The following is an 18,583-nucleotide window of genomic DNA, read 5'->3' as shown; positions in this document are numbered from 1 at the left end:
GCATAATGCGAAGCGTTGCTGTCTCGAGACCGTTACTGGTATTGAGATTTGTTTCATGGCCAAATCTGAGCTACTACTTCCAAAAGTGATAAAAAAAATCATAATCACAATACTAAGATCTAAGGAACTACTACTTCATTTGATTGATTTTTGTTCTATCATAGAACTTGAAGCAATTTCACGTACATTTTTAACAAAATTCATACAAATTACAATGGCAGAAGAAGAACATGGAACAAAGAGAAGTTTTACTTGTATGCTAGCGGTCCAGATCTTGAGACAGCAAACCTTGGAAGGGGGCTAGGACCTGAGCCGCCTGAAGTTGAGCCTTCAACATGTTTCACTTTGCGGCTGGAACTGTAATCCAAAGGGCCTGAACGACGAGCGTTCCGGTGTTTAGTTTCGATGCTCCTTGAGCTTCCGCTATCATGATCATGGATAGAGCCCTGACTATGCATCATTGATCCCTTAAAGTAACTCAAATCACTGCTTCCATACTGAGGAGTAGCATCGCCACGAGGCTGGCGTGGTGCAGGGGATGCATGAGTTAGCGACACAACGGGCGAGTAGCGTGGGGATGCACTGAGGAGCGCTAATGCCCCTGGAGAATTGGCATAGTATTGGCTATATATTGAACGTAGAATGGCATAAGGAACATAAGGCTCCAAAGAGCTTCTTGGAAGGTAAGGTGAGACCTCACATAGTTGATCAAGAAAGATAAGCTGTGCTACAAGATGAGATCTGTTGGAAAAAGAAGTTAGTACCTATCCTACATAGTATGCCGATTAACGATACCGAAAACGTTCGACATTATATATGAGCAGACAAATATGGAGAAAACTTAAGGCTTCAACTCGAGCAGGTTTTTAACATTCAAACAAACAGTTTCGAGTTGCACTCAGAATATAAACTAAGAAATTTATATGCAAAATTAGATTACCTGTTAGCTTCACTCCATGAATCTAAGATAATTCCAGCAGCAAGTTTTACAAAGAGCTGCATTGTTGACTTTATGCTTGCTTCAACCGATGTAAGACCATCGCCCTCGGAATTCAACGTTCCACCAGCATGACCATTTGGAAAAGGCTGCCTCTGCTCATGTTCACGATCCAATCTCATGTACTCACTTCCAGCAATCACTGCAGTGATGCACCTGCAACCAGATTTAGTTGAGTATAGCAAGAGATAAAAAGAATTCAGACCGACCGTAAGGCTAATATGGAAGGAGCAAGACAACGCTACAAATGAAGACGTATTCAACCAAAATTCAAGCGTGTTAGAACTCAGAAAGAGTTATCGTAAGATTAACAAATGTGCCATTTCACCTTGCTAGGCAATGGATATTATTGTTGAAACCTCCCGTATCGACGTTGAAGGCAGTCGAATTCCAAATATTAGAAGTCATGAAGGAGGCAAATAAGTACGGTAACAAAGCCCACGAACCATCATTTGCACCCCCGACATCTTCCAAAATCGATCTTATCCACTGCGTATCATGATCAGAGATTACTGCAACACTGTTAGCCACTTCTCTCATCCTCCTAATATCCTTCCTTTCAGGTAATGCGTCGGGTATATGCTTAACGAACCCAGCTAACAACGAATAAATCAAGGGTGCACTATCTTCAAGAACAGTTCCAGCTGCTTCAGCCAAGTTCTGATCAAAAGCCAGAGCTAGACCTGCTTGAATACAGAATCCAATTACCGTCTCCATGTCTACAATTTGCTTAATGGATGCATCTCTTTCGATTCGGTCGCCAGAATGCAGACTGCTGGCAACTGACTCTAGCGCCTCACGGTTAGACCTTAATGATGTGTCGATGCAGTTTAGAAGTGCAGCTGTATGTTCTTTTAGCATACGCTCTAACTTATCCACTCCATAGCCACCAAATATCCGAACAAAGGCTTGTAATTCTCTGGCATCTGTGACAGAGTCAGCAAAATATCCACCCACGGGCCTTGTACTCTTGAAGCATTTGTGAAGTGGAGCAAAAAGAATTCCAGCACCTGAAGTATCCTTGATTATGTTTTCAATGTACCAGTTACAGACAGCTTCAGTTGCTGATCCTGTTTGTTGCTCTGCTGGCTTCTCAAATGAATGCAAAGATGAAACTGGACCCGAGCACGCCTCCGCAAGCAAAACATCTCGTATTCCCTGGGTAAGGTCCATGCTAATGTGCTGCTCTGCAAGATGGACAATACTGATATGCCGACGAATCAGAGATTCTAAAATAGAAGGTCGTTGAAGGTCATTCTCGGTTTTTATTACAGCAAGTAACCTCCTCCTGAAGTTGCCAAGGATGCATTCTCTCATATACTGCAACAAATAGCTTATTAGCTATCATGAAATCACATGATTCTCTCTCATGATGCACGATTCTAAAGGAACCATCAAAGTTGTCATTGTTTACGAGACAAAGGAAGCAACATTTAAAGAAAGGATAATACCAGGTAGGACATGGGCTAGTATATTAATAAAATTGTTTTGTTCTTTTTCCCATATACTAGAAAAAGTCGTCTCGTTCAATTTGCCCAATTTGCCCAATTATGCTAGAAAAGAAATGTGAGATCCCACATCAATTGGGGAGGAGAATGAGCGCCAGCGAGAATGCTAGGCCCTGAAGGGAGATGGATTGTGAGATCTCACATCGGTTGAGTAGAAGAACGAAACATTCTTTATAAGGGTGTGAAAATCTCTCCCTAGCAGACACATTTTAAAAACCTTGAGGGGAAGCCCAAAAGGAAAAGCCCAAAGAGGACAATATCTGTTAGCGGTGGACTTGGGTTCTTACAAATGGTTTCCACACCCTTATAAAGAATGTTTTCGTTCTCCTCCCCAACCGATGTGGGATCTCACGATCCACTCCTTTAGGGCTCAGCGTCCTTACTGGCACTCGTTCCCCTTCCAATCGACGTGGGATCTCACAATCCATCCCCCTTCGAGGCCCAGCGTCCTCGCTGGCACTCGTTCCTCTCTCTAATCAACGTGGGATCTAAGAAAACTTGTTAATATCATTGTCAAACTCAAAGAAAAACCTTCTCTTGTATGGCTGCTTTCTCATAAAGAGGGTATAAAGAAGCATGGAACTGATTTTAAATGCTCGTGGAATTGTGACATTAATCCCAAATCATAAAGGACTGGAAGGCTAGACAACGAAAACGAAAAAAATGTGAAAAGTAATCATATCATACCTCCCTCAGAACAAAAACGTGATTTAGAACACATATAGGCTCCATGTCATTCAGAACAGAGCATAGATTGGTCAACCTTTGCATTGCAGCTTCAAGCCTGTCAGAGGAAATTTTTGAAGACCGACTTCATTTACTCGAGTTCTAACAAGTCTAGAATATTTTTTAAAGCCTCCATTCCTCGAAAATCTTAAAATGCGGGAACGAAACAAAGTTATAATAAAGAAAAACAGCTTACATTTTTATTGAACCATTATTTTCAGGATAGCTTTCATAGCCAGGTAAGGGAAAACCAGCTGCTCCTTTTGGAGATTTAGACAAAGGAATTGAAGCTCTCGCAGCATAATTTAGAAAAGAAGCTGCTTGCTCTGGTAGAAGCTGAAATTTCTTAAAAGCATTAGCCTTAAGCGTTGAATAGTGCCTCAAGTGTTGAATATTGCAATATAAAATTACCTGAATCTCTAGCGCACCAAATCCTCCTTCGGAGTCGAGGATATTAATCAATCCCTCCAAACCACCCATAATAGACTCGATGAGAGATTCTACATATAGTACGGCGTCCCTGCCAATTTTAGTGACCTGCCATGAACTTCAAATCACAAATGCTTCTTCGAAATATTTGATCGACTATTCGATAAGGAAATGTAATAGTAGGCGGATATGAACTTGAACTACATCAAAACCCCGACATAATAATCATAACGAGGTCCATCCCATCACCACTACTAGATGTCACTAAATATCCGTCAGGAAATGAGGAATAATCCAAAAAGTCTCATTTCTCACATTCATTCTCCACTTTTAAGATATCAACACTAACCTCAAATCCAACAAACTTTTAGTTGGTTCTTCACAAGATTGTAAATCAGTGATATACATTAACTATTAACTTTTACCGTATATCCTCAACAATCCTCCCCTCGAACAACGCACACTATAGAACCTCCCCTCCCCTAAGGCCTATGGAGCCCTTGAACAGCCTCCCCTTAATCGAGGCTCGACTCCTTCTCTAGAGTCCTCAAACAAAGTACATCCTTTGCTCGACACTTGAGTCACTTTTGACTACACCTTTGAGGCTCACAACTTCTTTGTTCGACATTTGAGGATTCTGTTGACATGACTAAGTTAAGGGTATGGCTCTGATACCATGTTAGGAATCACGACTCTCCACAATGGTATAATATTGTCCACTTTGAGAATAAGCTCTCATGGCTTTGCTTTTGGGCTTCCCCAAAAGGCCTCATACCAATGGAGATATATTCCTTACTTATAAACCCATGATCAACTCGGGACTCCTCTCCCAACAATCCTCAACAAAAAGTTGTATAAAGAGCATGAAATCTAACTCTAGTGAAGGCTGGGCTCTCTAATTAGTTGGTGAAATCTTTCCTTTAGAACATAATATTAAGCCATGTACATAATTGGCTTGCTCATTCGTCCTCCGTAATCATAAAGCTGGTTCCCACCAAGTTAAGGGACCCGACTTCGGTTTATATGCTACAAATTTGATGTTTATATCATTTGGCATTATTGTAAAAGTGAAAAACCAAGCTTATATTAAACAAAATGAAAGAATATGCAAGGGCATGTCAGAAAACCAACCCCACAAAGGGAGTCGAAACCACTTTATAACCTCTCAACCTCTAAAAAATTTACTATTCCTCTCGAGCCCGAATACCCAAAATACAGGGGAAAGCTGCCAACGACCGCTCTAATCCCACATGGAAGGATGTGTTGAAAAATTACCTCCTCTGGGACAATTGGTGAAGCACACTCGGGAAAACTACTGGCGATGCCGAGCCATGCACAGCAATGTTGAGGTCGTCCTTCAGGTCCAAACATCGTATTTCTGAAGACCTTTCGAAAAACAGAGGCATATTAATGCACATTATCAGTGCATTTACAAATTAATCATAATATTGAAAATACAACTGCAAATATATATGTAATTAGAACCATGCAGTTCTTGAAAACAAGTACTCACTGCTGTAAGGTGCTGGTGGTAGAAGTAAAGCTTTCTAAGACTTCCGTGCTTTGATAATTGGTATTCTAGCTCGTCAACACATCTGAAATAATACAGAAAATGAAAGTCAATATATTGTGCTACAAGCGGTTGAATATTTGTTCGTCAACACATCTTTTTTTAAAAAATTTATTAATCCTTACATATACATAATATCTACATTTTCTATTGGATGCCTAAAAACGACCTGGTTTCCTTGCTAGAGGGTTTTTTGCTGTATGCCTTGGAATTTATGTTAACGTAATAATTAAAAAATAAAAAATCTATAGCGGATGGAATTCTTTGGAACTCGAGGACACAATTGTGCAACCTATAATACATATCTTGTTAAAGTAAGGCCGAGTCAATAGGTCTCTATGAACAAGGATCTTTAGAGTCTTCCATTGTTCATGATCATACAAGACCATTTTTCCATTATTCAGATTTTTAGACATAATTATTGTTGTATTCTCTTTCACCAACTTATATTCCATTGAACCTCATTAAAGAATGCATAAAATAGGATATGTTAATACTCTTAGCTTTTAAGTATACCTCCATTTTTTCAGAATGAAGATTAAATATTACCGATAAGATACTCTTAAGAAGGATACTGTCATGCAAAACTTCAACAAATCAAATATAGATTACTCAAAACATTCAATAGAATTTTGATCAATGAAACTTAATCAATGAAACACAGTTACAGGTAGATAAAGAACCTGGACCAATTATATGCAGCATTTCCTTCTGATAATAAGCCCTCTTTCCCAGTGGAAACGGTTGCCTTCTCCAAGTGTCGAATGTTAATAGAAGACCGGGACGATGTGACAATCATCAGTACTGACAGCCAATCCTTCCGAAAATCCTATAAATGGAGTCAACAACTAATTAAAATCTGCTAACACATAAGAATGATAAATATTAAACAAGGAATGTAACAATTCTTCAAAGTAAAATATAACATTTGAATCGTTATAATTATTAGCTTCTTTAAAGTTATTCTTTTCTTTACTTTTTCTTTAGAACATTCAAGGAGTGCTGCCATTGAGGCTTCGCAGACTTTATTGGAACAGGCTGAAAATGATCCTTCCGATTATGCTATTAACACAATACACTTGCCAAACAATCAACCAAAATATAAACACTCACTTCAGTTGTTTAAGCATGATCATTAACTTGAATAAGGTTTGTAATACTAAAAAAATGAATGTCCAGAAACTGCATCTCTGTTTATGATTACTATAATATGTACAAAAAAAAGTTCAGAGGGTCTTTCCAAGATTGCTTACTGAGAGATCGCATGTGAGTGTGGATATGTTTTCACCCTGTGGCTTAGGTATGCTTTCAAGGTGAGAAACAATTTGATGGAGAAGTCCCTTTAGACTGGCATCTAAGTCAAGAGCCACCATCCCAGGAGTGCCCAACAAAAACCGGATTCTACCAGCGCAGGAAGAAAGATATGATAATGCATAACCTCGAATTGCTGCACACAAACACACAAAATTTTGTAAAAAAAAATTCTATATTGGAGCACTGATACTATTGGTAGCTCTTTTTGTAACAACCCAAGCCCATCGCTAGCAGATATTGTCCGCTTTTGCCCATTACGTATCAACGTCAGCCTCACGATTTTAAAACGCGTCTGCTAGGAAGAGGTTTCCACACACACCCTTAAATGCTTTGTTCCCCTCTCCAACCGATGTGGGATCTCACAATCCACCCCTTGGGGGCTGGCATCCTTACTAGCACACCGCCCGGTGCCTGACTCTGATATCATTTGTAACAGCCCAAGCCTTAAACAAAAAATGTAAGAAACATGTTTGATCGATTGTGATACAATCAATACCACGTTCAAATGTCACTCATTCCAAAAGCATAAGCTGTTTATTCATTCTTAACGTTTATTTATGGACAATATGAAAATCAATCAACCACAACAGCTACATTTTGTACATGTTATGTCAGAGTAATACATTTTATTCACAATAATCTGTGACTTAAATAGTTGTTTCAGATGCATTGACCCCACCTGCAATGTACTTGCGCACTAAACAACAAAGGCGATCCATTCCATCTATCAGGAATCCAATAGTTGGGTCGCTAGGATCCTGCAAACAAAATTTAGTTGAAATCAAACACTTCCTCAACATTTTGGTAGAGGAGTTTTACAGGGTGGAAGCACTTTACTATGTCCACTGGTATAATCCTGGCGGCTTTGGATTTTGAGGATGCGATTCCCACATGTTGAAAATACCAGGTCACTTCAGATTGTGCTAAAGCCAATGCAGAATACACCATCTGTCATAATTTTGATATTAGGGAAACATTTAAAAGGTCATGCATCAAGTAAAGGGTAGTATTATTCTTACACAAAAAGGGAGAAGAATACCTGAATATTAGGGGCCAATAAACTCGGCTGATCAGAGAAGAATATCACCATTCTTCCAATCTCTTGCTTAAGAAATATTCTCCTCTCATGATGTATGGCATCACAAGCCACTATTGCTTGTTCCTGGATCTCGCTGTAATGCACAGCAAATTTATTGCATTATAAGCTTCATGAAAGGGGGAGGGAGGGGGTAAAAGAAGAAAATACACACAAAATCAGGTCAAAACTCATCAAAGAATTTATGAAGACAAGATCAGGGAAATTTTTCAGTACGACTAAAATTTTATTTTATTTTTTAATTTTTTTTTAAGGTTTTCAGATTTGCCATCAAGAATGGACCTCTGAATAAGATTTACTTTCTTTTCGAACCTACCTGAATAAGGCTTACTATTGATCAAACAAAACACTCACCTGAAACCTATAAAACACACATGAATTGATTCCCTAATCTTAACTTCCACACATTCTAACAAAGTTTAATATGCTAGGCCTTTTACTACCTATTTCCTATCCAGAACCATCAAGCGAACCACATTATCCAAACTTGAGTCGGAGGTTTGCTTATTAATCAATACCATATACTAGGGTAATTCTTATTACAACCCTCCAAGGAACTTTGCTTGAACTTCTTAACATGTTAGAGCACATAATGAGCTCTGCAGAGTACAACTAATGCACGTGATCAGATATACAAAAAGCATTTTCTTGAAAAGGAAAACTGCAGGTATTGACTGATAATGATATCCCTTCCAACCAACGTGATTCTCATGTCCTAGTAAAAAACATACAATTTAAAAAGATAAATGGATGATTACACGGTGAAACAGAAGAAAATATGAGACTTTCTTTTTACCTGATCATTTTTTCAACCTGCTTGGCAACACTATACTCCAGATCCGCTTCTTTCTGCTTTGTACGCCCAGATTTAGCCATCTTCTTTGATTCTAATACTCTTGGTAAAACATATAATTGATAATCCTCATGTAGATGTATGAACTACATGTCAATAGAAGCAGCGATGAGAACAGAAATGAATAAAAACTATTTCAAATAAGGGTTTCTGAAGGTTGTTCTATCTCACCTCATCTCGAAATAAAGAAAGAATTAAATTTTCCTTCAGTACGACCTGAAATGTCAGAATGGAGGATGAGAGAGAAGAGAACAAAATCCATAAGAAATTATGATAAATATATCCAACTAAAGTGGAAATAATTCTATAGAGAAGACAAAAGCAAGTAAAAAAGGGGGAGGGAAGACAAGGACAGAACTACAGTAAGAAGATGGTGAAAACATCTCACGCAGCTAATACCAAGAAGCCAACAAAGCACTACAATATTCGACACTCAGCAATATGTCGGACTAATCAGGAAACAAATATTTATCCACAGGTTGATAAACTCCATCAGAATGCTGGGGCTTTCCACTATTACATACAAAGCAGGGATAGGATGCCATTAAGACAAGAAATACCGACTTCTGAATCCCAGCACAAGGTTTGATCTTCATTTCATTTGCTTCCTTCTGCCAAGATCTAACAAAAGTGAAGTCCTTTTCTAGGAGAAATTATTTGAGGCCACAGTGTTCGAGAGAGAACTGTAAAAGTACCTCAAAATTATATCTAATGGTTATTAGGGACATGCATATTTTTTAATCCACGTCCTATAAGGAAAGAACTCCTTTTGGTTTCCCATCAATGGCAACAAAAAAAATCTAAGATGAAAAATACAACCCCATCCACCATTTCCAAAGAATCCAAAACTCCAAACCTACCTCATTCTTGTGGAATTTATGTGGACTAATTGGAAGACTAACTCTTCCTTCGTTTTTCAAAGACTCCGTCACCACCCATCAACTGCTTTCTTGGCCACAAATAGGGTTAGTAACTTGTCCAGTATTGGTAAAAGTAGCTTGAGATATGAGGATATGGAAACAGAAAACTATTCGACCTTTTGACCAAGACAGAAGCAACAATCATCTGGACTCAAATTTGAAACTAATTGATGTATCGATGAAAAAGTTCTTGTTTCTTTTTTCTTAAAAAAAATTGATACCTACCTAGGGACTTCCAGAATATTAGCTTTCTCTGAAATAAGAGTATTAGTCTCATTATATTTTTGTTAACAGTACCTTTATGAAATGAGTCCCCCATGCATCTCCATGACCACGAAACCTTCTTTTCCTTTTTTCTTTTTCTTTTTTTTTTTTTTTTTTTTTTTTTGTGAAAAAATATTAAATAATTTACTGTATACAAGTTTTTGCCCACTGATAACAACAGAGGGTCCAAGCCACTAAAAGGAGGATTTTATATAATAGTACCTAAAATTGTAAAGTTTGATCCAGTAAATTTACTCGAATATAAGTAAATGGAGATGACATCACATTAGTACCTACATGATGCATGAACCAAAAATATCAACTAGGATAGGTAGGAGTGGGACATGAAGATACTTTTAGTTCACAAGGAAAATTTCAGCTAGAAGGAAAGGACTCATAATATAGAGGCAAGTACCAGAGCAATGTCAATGCTGGTTACACGAAGCAGCTCATCAGGGCAAACAAGATACCCAAACAATACCCACTCCCGATAAGAGGTGACATTTGCAAGATCTTGTGCTCTCTGCACATGAAGTGGTGGAACAAATTAGAAGAGTAAGCAATAAACAAAACAATACTTCAAAATTTTCCTAATTATCAGTAGTATGATATAGAAAGATCCTCCAAAGAGAGGTTTACCATTGGATGAGCGGAGTTTGTGAGTATGTCTGGATATCGAGGGTGATATGGACTTAAAAATCCTTCATTTCTAAGTTTTCTTGTATCCGTTGACAGAAAAATAATAGGACCCACTGCCTCTAAGACCTAAAATGGCCAAGTAAAGATTGCATTAACAACTCTTCACAAGTTACAAACTTTACATTCTATACAGAAATGAACAGAGAAGAATAAAGCATCAAAACCAGTCATACTAATTCAACGAATCAAATTATGGTTCCATAGATGCAAGAAACAAGTTCAGTAAAACTAAATCATGACATTTATTTGGATACATTTAGCTATAAGCCATTTAGTGCAATCTCCTCAAAATTATAGAAGAAAAGCGGAGAAAAACTTGTTCCAGTCTAGAAAATCAAAAAGGGTTATAGTAAATGAACAAAATAACTATTTCAGATAAATGTCATATTTGTTTTCTATATTCCTTTTCCTTGTTATTCTGTACATTTAGACTACTATTAAAGCTTGGCTGCAAGAATTTATAACACCATTTCCAGGGACCATCTTACAGCTTTTTCAAATCTTCTAGGGTTAAACTAGATATTTTTGAGGACCAAAGGTAACTATTTCTCATACCTCATTGACTAAGAAAATGTATCTTTCCTTTCTTTAGTTTGCTTGGTATGATGTCTACTATATGTTTGACCAGTATCATCTTTCTCAGCATTTTATATATAGAATTTTGGGTAAGTTACAAGCTTGGTTTCACAACTTTGATGATCGTATTTAATAAGACCCTAAATTTTAAAAACTGTTTAATATGTACCAAAACTTTTAACTATTAGGTTAACCTAGTGATCAATAATGGCCAAGCAAATACTAAAGGAATGGCTTAGAGATAATGGATTGAAGTCATGGTATCACTTCTAGAATTTAATACCCTATGAATTCTCTTCACAACCAAATATATTAGGGCAAGTAGTTGCCCCATAAGATTAGTCAAGGTATCTTCAAGTTACCCCAGACACCCACGAAGATTGGGAAGAAAGGTCCCTAAATTTTTAATATTGTGTCTAATAGGTCCCTAAGCTTTAAGAACTACATAATGAATCCTTTTAACTTTGAATTATGTGTCTAAAAGCCCCTAAACTTTAAGAAGTTTCTCATAAATCATGAATTTGTTAGACACAAAATAAAAAATTTAGAGACCTATTAAAAACATAACTAAACATTCTGCCTATTAGACATGACAATAAAAGATTAGGAACTTAATAAACAACAAATCCCGGACCCATTATATACAATTGTTAAATAGACCAAACTTAAAATTATAATTTAACCTATAACTTTTGTTTCTCATTATGCCCAAAAAAGAAGGGCCATTTTGTAAATTGCTTTCATTAAGATAAAAGTGACGTTAACCTCTCCAATACGTGGGCTGACAAAATTTAGATCTTCTTGTAGTCCTTTCAACGGTGGATCATATGAGTCAATGAATTGAACCAGCCTGTAACTCATAAAAAAGAAACATAAAATGAATAATTTGTTAGTCTAAGTTGAAGATTTTCTTTGAAACTATGAGTTAGAGATCATGATGAAAATAAGTCTAGCATCACCAATCATTATTTTGGCTAAGAAAATGGCTAACGGTAAGAACGAGCGCCTAACTGACTGGATACTGAAAATACGGTGAATCCAAAATAACCCTTCAGCTCAACGTCATGGTAATCCTCAAACTTGTAAATAAATGTAATTTTGTTTTTCATCCAAAAGTGCCAAAATAATGCAGTTAAATATAGAATATAATTTTTTATCTCTCTGAAAATACAAACAGTGACAGGCTGAGGTAGAACTTAAGAAATAACTACACTTCATACCGATGATAAAAATCACAGTCTCGGTCATTTCTTGTCATGGCGTGCAAGAGGTTATAAATCTGAAGCATCATTTTTCTTGGCAACTGTCATGAAACCATTATCAGCAAAATAAAAAATTAACATGTCAACAAAAATGGGGGTGTTGCCAACATGTATAGTTGATAAGCTCTTAGATTAATGAAATTGAAACACAAGGGGAAAATACCAAAAACAACAAATTTTTTAGTTGACTTGCCTTATGAGCAAACAAGTTAACACGGACGAACGAACAAAAGAGATCCATAAAAGCATGCAGAATGACTGAGTTTTGATGGGGCTGCAAAATACTGTCACAAGTTATTAGAGATAATATACAGAATCATTGTCACTGTTATTTTAATAATAAGTACACCAGGAAAGTAAGATCATAAAGTGACAACACTGCAAGTACCATGCTTTATTTATTCATTCAGAGATATCAAGCTTTAGCAGCTACAAGAAAGCTTTACAATTAATTATATAGGAAAAATATGCTCGAGTCAATTGTTTGTTGGTGAATGCTTCTTTTCTTAACAAGTTAGAGAAAGCTCTCCAAGGTTTACAAAATCCGATCTCAAATCTTAAAAGAACATGTGACCTCTGTACACCTAACTTTATCTTCCAGCTATTTCTTTTTGTTATAGTATTGGTATAACTAAATTTACCATAACCCACAGCTTAAACTTTTAGGTTGATTGGTAACTTTACGTAGTATCAGAGCAGAAGGTAATGTGATTGAACCCCTATAATGTCATTTCCTATCCAATTAATATTGATTTACATTTGTTGGGCCTTCTATAAATTTGCAAGAGCAGAAGGTAATGTGATTGAACCCCTATAATGTCATTTCCTATCCAATTAATATTGATTTACATTTGTAGGGCCTTCTATAAATTTGCAAGCCCACAAGTGAAGGGGAGTGTTAAAAGTATTGATATAATTAAATTTACAATAAACCACTCGTTTAAGTTTTTGGATTGACTGGTAGTTTAATATTTTTAATTTACACTCCCCATCACATGGCGAGGACCATGTTCAACCACAAAATCACATTGTCTCAAGCTTTGTAGTTCATTAAGAAATTCAGTAGACTTAAAAGATAACTTTTTTATAGGGGTAAGACGGATGCTGAAGATGTGTTGGACAAGGATAGGCTTAGTGACTCCATTTTGGCAACTTATGAATCGGGGAAAATGCTTCTTCATTGTCTAGGCCAACTTACATGTATGCACCCAACTAATCTCCCTTATGCAACTACCACACCCTATAACATTTATTTGTTAGGAAATCACAATATAGTATCCTGCGTAGGTCCACCATGGGGCTTAAACTCATTTCTCTGAAGTCCCTCTTTCATTTTTACTTGCCCCAATGAGCACTAGGCCACCCATGGTAGTGAATAACTAGAATTTTAGTAACTGCCACTTCTTCTAATTGACACTAGCAGCAATAGTTTTGACTTTGATTGTTCTCTATCCTTCATAGAGAGCGCTACCTCTAGTCAATTGTATGTGTCTGTCTATACTTCTTTTGTTTTTAAGGAAATAACTCTATATATACTTAGATTCGATACAAATACAAATGAAAAGATTAGAACGAAAGTTTGAGAATATGGGTTCTGGTTGAACTCCCTACGGCTTCACCCAAAGGATTAAAGCTGTCAGACATTCGTGTTTCTTTTCGATAAATGATCGTACCAAAGCTATCCTCAGCTAGCCTCAAAATTTGAATGAGGAAATTAACGAAGTTCAAGGTCAATCAATTGGAAAGAACTACTCTTCATATCATGTTTCAATTTTATTTTAGACACAAAGTTTAAATGAGTCCTATTCCCTTTTAATTTAAAACCATATCTTTGCAATATCCCACTTCAGAGGCTAATGGTTGGCTTGGTAACATGTTGATCCTTACAATCATAAGATTGAGTAGAAGTTGAAAGGGAGGAACAAAAATATATTTGGCAATAGTTATGGATAAAAGGAATGATGAGGATGGCTTGGAGAATGTGCCAGTATTCTTAAGATCTTGAAAAACCTTGGGAGAATGTGTCAGTATTCTTAAGATCTTGAAAAAACTTAGGGCAATGGGGTCAACTTGGAGAATACAATGCTGAACATAACTCTTTTATGGAAAACACTCGCACTTTTTATTAAGATCAATCGAGAGATTACAAGACATTTTGTAGAATACTACTACTTTGTATTCCTTGGGATGAAAACCTGGGTGAACGGGTATTTATAGTAGAGGCTAGACAATTTATTCCTAAAATTTCTCGACCTTCTTCCTAAAAATATTTAGATATTTTTTTTCCTAAAATACCTAAATCATTTTTCTAAAATATCTAGGTATCTTTATTCCTAAAATACCTAAATCATTTTCCTAAAATAAATATAAACGGTGCTCATACAATTATTGGGCTTGACCCTATGGGCCAGTGATGATATTTAAACATACAAGTATACAGTACCAACATGGATATGGATGAAATAACAGCCAAAGCCATTGACAATGGTTACAACATGGGACCCACTCTATACTTGAAAGTTCACCAATATATTTTGTTGGCCAAATTACAAAACATACTCCTAAACTTTATCATTTGTTTAAAAAAATATCTCGCATTCTTTCAAAAATTGTAATATTATCCTTGATCTTTCATAAACATTGTTTATTCAAAATTACCCTGGGAGTAGAAATCCAATAACTCAAGGATATAAAAAAAATGTCAAAATTTGATAGAACGTTCGATGAGAATTGGGATCTAGAGCAGGTGTGGTGGTGACTTGGAACAATGTGGCGATGTCCGACTCCTAATTTCCATTTCAGGCCACTGCTTCCAAGTCCCAATTCTCGTCCAACATTCTAATAAATTTCAACTCCAATGGTACTTTTGAAAGTCAAGAGTAATATTACAAATTTAGTAAAAACAAAGATATTATTGAAACTAAAGGTAAAGTTCACGGTTTTTTTTCATAATTTAGTCCATTTTGTATATTTCTAAGATGCCTATAAAGGTGCCTAAGATTCCAGAACAAGTGACGAGGAACTTTCTTGGGCAGGGCATAGTGGGAGACTCATAAATCCATCTCCTAATTTGGCCGGTGATGATCTAGAAAAAGCATTATTCAATTACCAAGGGAAAGAAGGATTGGGTCCCAGATTTTTTTTTTTCTTTTTCTTCCTTTCTCCCTGTGAAACTATAAAAGAGACTTCTACTACATGGCGTATGTTGGTTTCAAGGTCTTTTTAATACAAAAGTAAAACATGTTGCAAACAAAACTTTGTATAGATATCATTCTGGCTGGCTGACATCTTCTACATATTAACATGACTATTGCTAAAACTCACCAATAAAGTTATGACCGTACTACTGATGTCCAGTATAAGTCGCAGAGCCTGTTCTCGAAATGCCATCAAATCAAGTAGCAGCTGTTAAAGAAAAAGGAAACTGTTACAATTTATAGTATATGCTTGAAATCTAATAGAGGAAAAAAAAAAAAGTAAACATTTGAAACGGCACAGCAACCAACTTGCAAACTCTATTTTAGATTGTGGTTACTTGTGCGAAGTCACGAATGTTGAGAGTATAAAGAGCTAAACAAGCACAGCTGCCAGTATATTAATTTGAACGTGCAAATAATCGATGAAAGCTAGTTAAAGATCTACCAAGTCCTACCTGAACCCACGGTTCCAGACTTTGAATATGAAGTTCTGCACTATCATTGATAGCATCCAGAGCAATTTTATCAACCTGAGCCAATATTTTCCAACAGCATCTTAAGTTAATTAGTACTGTACATATAAAAAGGACTGATACGAAACATATGTGCCCGACAAATACAAATGAAATCTTACACGCTCAAGTTGTAATTTGCTAAAATGTTCGGGGAATTTTTTCGAGAGCAATATGCAAATCCGTGGATGGTTAGGGAAAACTCCTGATTTCCAAAATGCTTCAGAAAATACATGAGCAATTGGATCAGGATAGTCTAAGATTTGGTTCAGCCTATACATTTTAGCCATAAGACCATCTGCAACTTCAATAAGCTGGTACACCCACTGAACATTCAAACCCTTAAGGGACCCAACTGAAATAGGGTTCTGGCCATCATGGGCAGTATTTCTAGTGCTCCGAGCTGCAACCGGAGAAGCCATATCCGGCCCTAAGTACTCGGTCCATCTCGATTGGTCATCCTCCCTTGTTCTATTATTGGTGGGTGATAGAGATGGATCCTGAACTGAATAGCGCTGTCTCGATTTCGCCATTGATTAATAACGCCAATGCTAGAAAATCTGCAATTTCAGCAATATAAAGTATAACTAGAAATAAATCATGGAAGGAGAAAAGAGATTAATTCCACAGCACTAATTGCATAGCATCTAATTGCTTTGTGTTCGTTATTCCAGCTCCACGGGTCAACAGTGAGTGACAAGACTTCATCCAGGGGAAGGAAGCTACCAACACATCAAAAACTAAACGACATGTAGCAAATTCAACCTAAGCAGCTAAAACAGCCCGACCAAATTCCATGTTCTTACACAAAATCCTTCCTCTCTTCAAAATTCTGTAAAAACAAAGCTTTGTTTCGCGCACTGCCTCCAATAATTTCATCTCAATGTTGAATTCCATGAAAACAGTTTAAAGGCTACAAGAACCTCCCTCCCAACAGTGCTCAAGTCGAATTAAATTGCGAAAAACAACCACATTTCTCTCCCAATTTTAAGACGCATTACGCAACCAAACCAGACAACACAACAGCAAAACAGAGCGGAACATACCTCGATAATCTCGAGTAGCTCAAGTAAGCATAAAACTGAGCTCAGATCCAGTTCAGTAGTTGATGGAAGAAAAAAAAAAAAAGAGAAAAATTACAGTGAAATGAAGCTGGAGATGACGAAGAGTTGAAGAATCCGTTCCTTTTCCCTTCCCCTTTTCAAGTCAATCTCATGGTCGCCTGTTTCTCCGGGAATTTGTATTGAGCTAAAGATGTAAATCTCCACAGTCCTCTCAACTCCACCATCTCCAGTTCTTCACCCTTCAATTTTAGAAATCTTTGTTTATACTCTCTACTCTGAAAATTGTTTTTTTCTTTTTTTTCTTTTTTTAATTTTTTTTTCTCTTTTTTATTTTATGGGGAAAATATAAGTGATGTGAATATCGGACACAGCTACGTATGAACTGCGTAATAAATATAGTCTAATAAAAATATAATATAATATTTTCTACTATTTATATATATATATATATATTTTTTTTTTTTTTTATTGAGTAAAGATTTAAAATATTAAATAAATATATAATAAGTTAGTTTTGTGTTTTAATTTTAATATATATAAAAATTAAGGTTGGGCGAGGGTGGGAGCGAAGACAAGGACAAAAGTGTAATTTCGTCAAACGAGGAGAAATTTCTCTCCACTACTTTACCTGTTCTCTGTTATAATGAAGTTTTACTATCATATTTATAACAGATTAAATGGACATCTCTAATATTAATTATTTAATTATTGGTAAATTATATGCATATAGAAGTTTGTGTAGTAACGTGACGTTACATGATAAATTAATATAACATCGTGATATATTAGAGTAAAACACGAGTCGAGAATCCAATAGAGTTATAATGGAGTAAACTAAGTGGTATTAAAATAGGTATACATTTTGGAAATATTGTAATTAAAATACCATAACTTATTATACGATAATTTTTATTCTATATAAAAAAAAATTAATTACGAAATATTTATATTTCATATCAGACAAATAATTTTAATTTTTTTAATATTTAGAGGGACAATAAATTATTTAAAATAATAGTTGGTATCGTATCTACTTAAATTGTCGTTATTTTTCGAATTTCAAATTATAAAAAATTTAAAAGTTAAATTATATATATTTTATTATTATTTATATGTGAGTATATGAACAGCTAATTATGTCCCCTAAAAGCACTTTTAATTAATAAAATTATAAAAAATGTTTGGTATTTTTTTTAATGTATGGATAATGTCATTATTAATGTCTGTCACACCTTATCTTTATTGTATTGACGTCAAACAGACCTTAATAATTAATAATTTAAAATTTTACGAAAAAATCACATAAAATATATCAATATATGTTTAATTATGACTAGTTATAAATTTATCGAGATATAACATTTTTTTAATTATTTTTTAATATTTTTTAGTTAGGTTTACAACATTTTATTATTAATTTAAAGCAAGACTCCAAAATTTACATTATTTTTAAAATTAAATTTATATGATTTATTAATTAGTTTAGGAATAATTAAAATAAAGAATTATTTTCACTTTTTATTAAATTTAATTTAGAAATTTTGAAAACTTTAAAAATATAACACATGTAAGGAATTATGAATTAAAAAATATTCA

At 35.5% G+C, this 18,583-nt stretch overlaps 1 protein-coding gene across 1 annotated transcript; it reads right to left on the bottom strand.

The window, feature by feature from the left end:
* Positions 1–120: 120 nt before the first annotated feature.
* On the bottom strand, positions 121–17,261 carry GRL (transcription activator). Its single transcript, XM_023663406.2, has 24 exons — positions 16,970–17,261; positions 16,046–16,483; positions 15,867–15,941; positions 15,539–15,619; positions 12,408–12,488; positions 12,173–12,255; positions 11,718–11,802; positions 10,317–10,442; positions 10,093–10,200; positions 8,665–8,709; positions 8,437–8,579; positions 7,584–7,716; positions 7,382–7,492; positions 7,224–7,302; positions 6,484–6,677; positions 5,914–6,059; positions 5,174–5,255; positions 4,936–5,046; positions 3,643–3,768; positions 3,428–3,567; positions 3,193–3,289; positions 1,326–2,317; positions 941–1,153; positions 121–741 (listed from the first exon to the last, which is right to left on the bottom strand). The coding sequence occupies exons 2-24, from the start codon at positions 16,454–16,456 to the stop codon at positions 249–251; spliced, it is 4,155 nt and encodes a 1,384-aa protein (XP_023519174.2). The 5' UTR covers positions 16,457–16,483; positions 16,970–17,261; the 3' UTR covers positions 121–248.
* Positions 17,262–18,583: the final 1,322 nt, after the last annotated feature.

Source organism: Cucurbita pepo, chromosome 20 (assembly GCF_057944985.1).
Source record: "Cucurbita pepo subsp. pepo isolate OVF chromosome 20, ASM5794498v1, whole genome shotgun sequence".
NCBI lineage: Eukaryota > Viridiplantae > Streptophyta > Magnoliopsida > Cucurbitales > Cucurbitaceae > Cucurbita > Cucurbita pepo.
The sequence above is the reverse complement of the archived record's forward strand: the minus strand, read 5'-3'. Positions and strand labels throughout refer to the sequence as shown.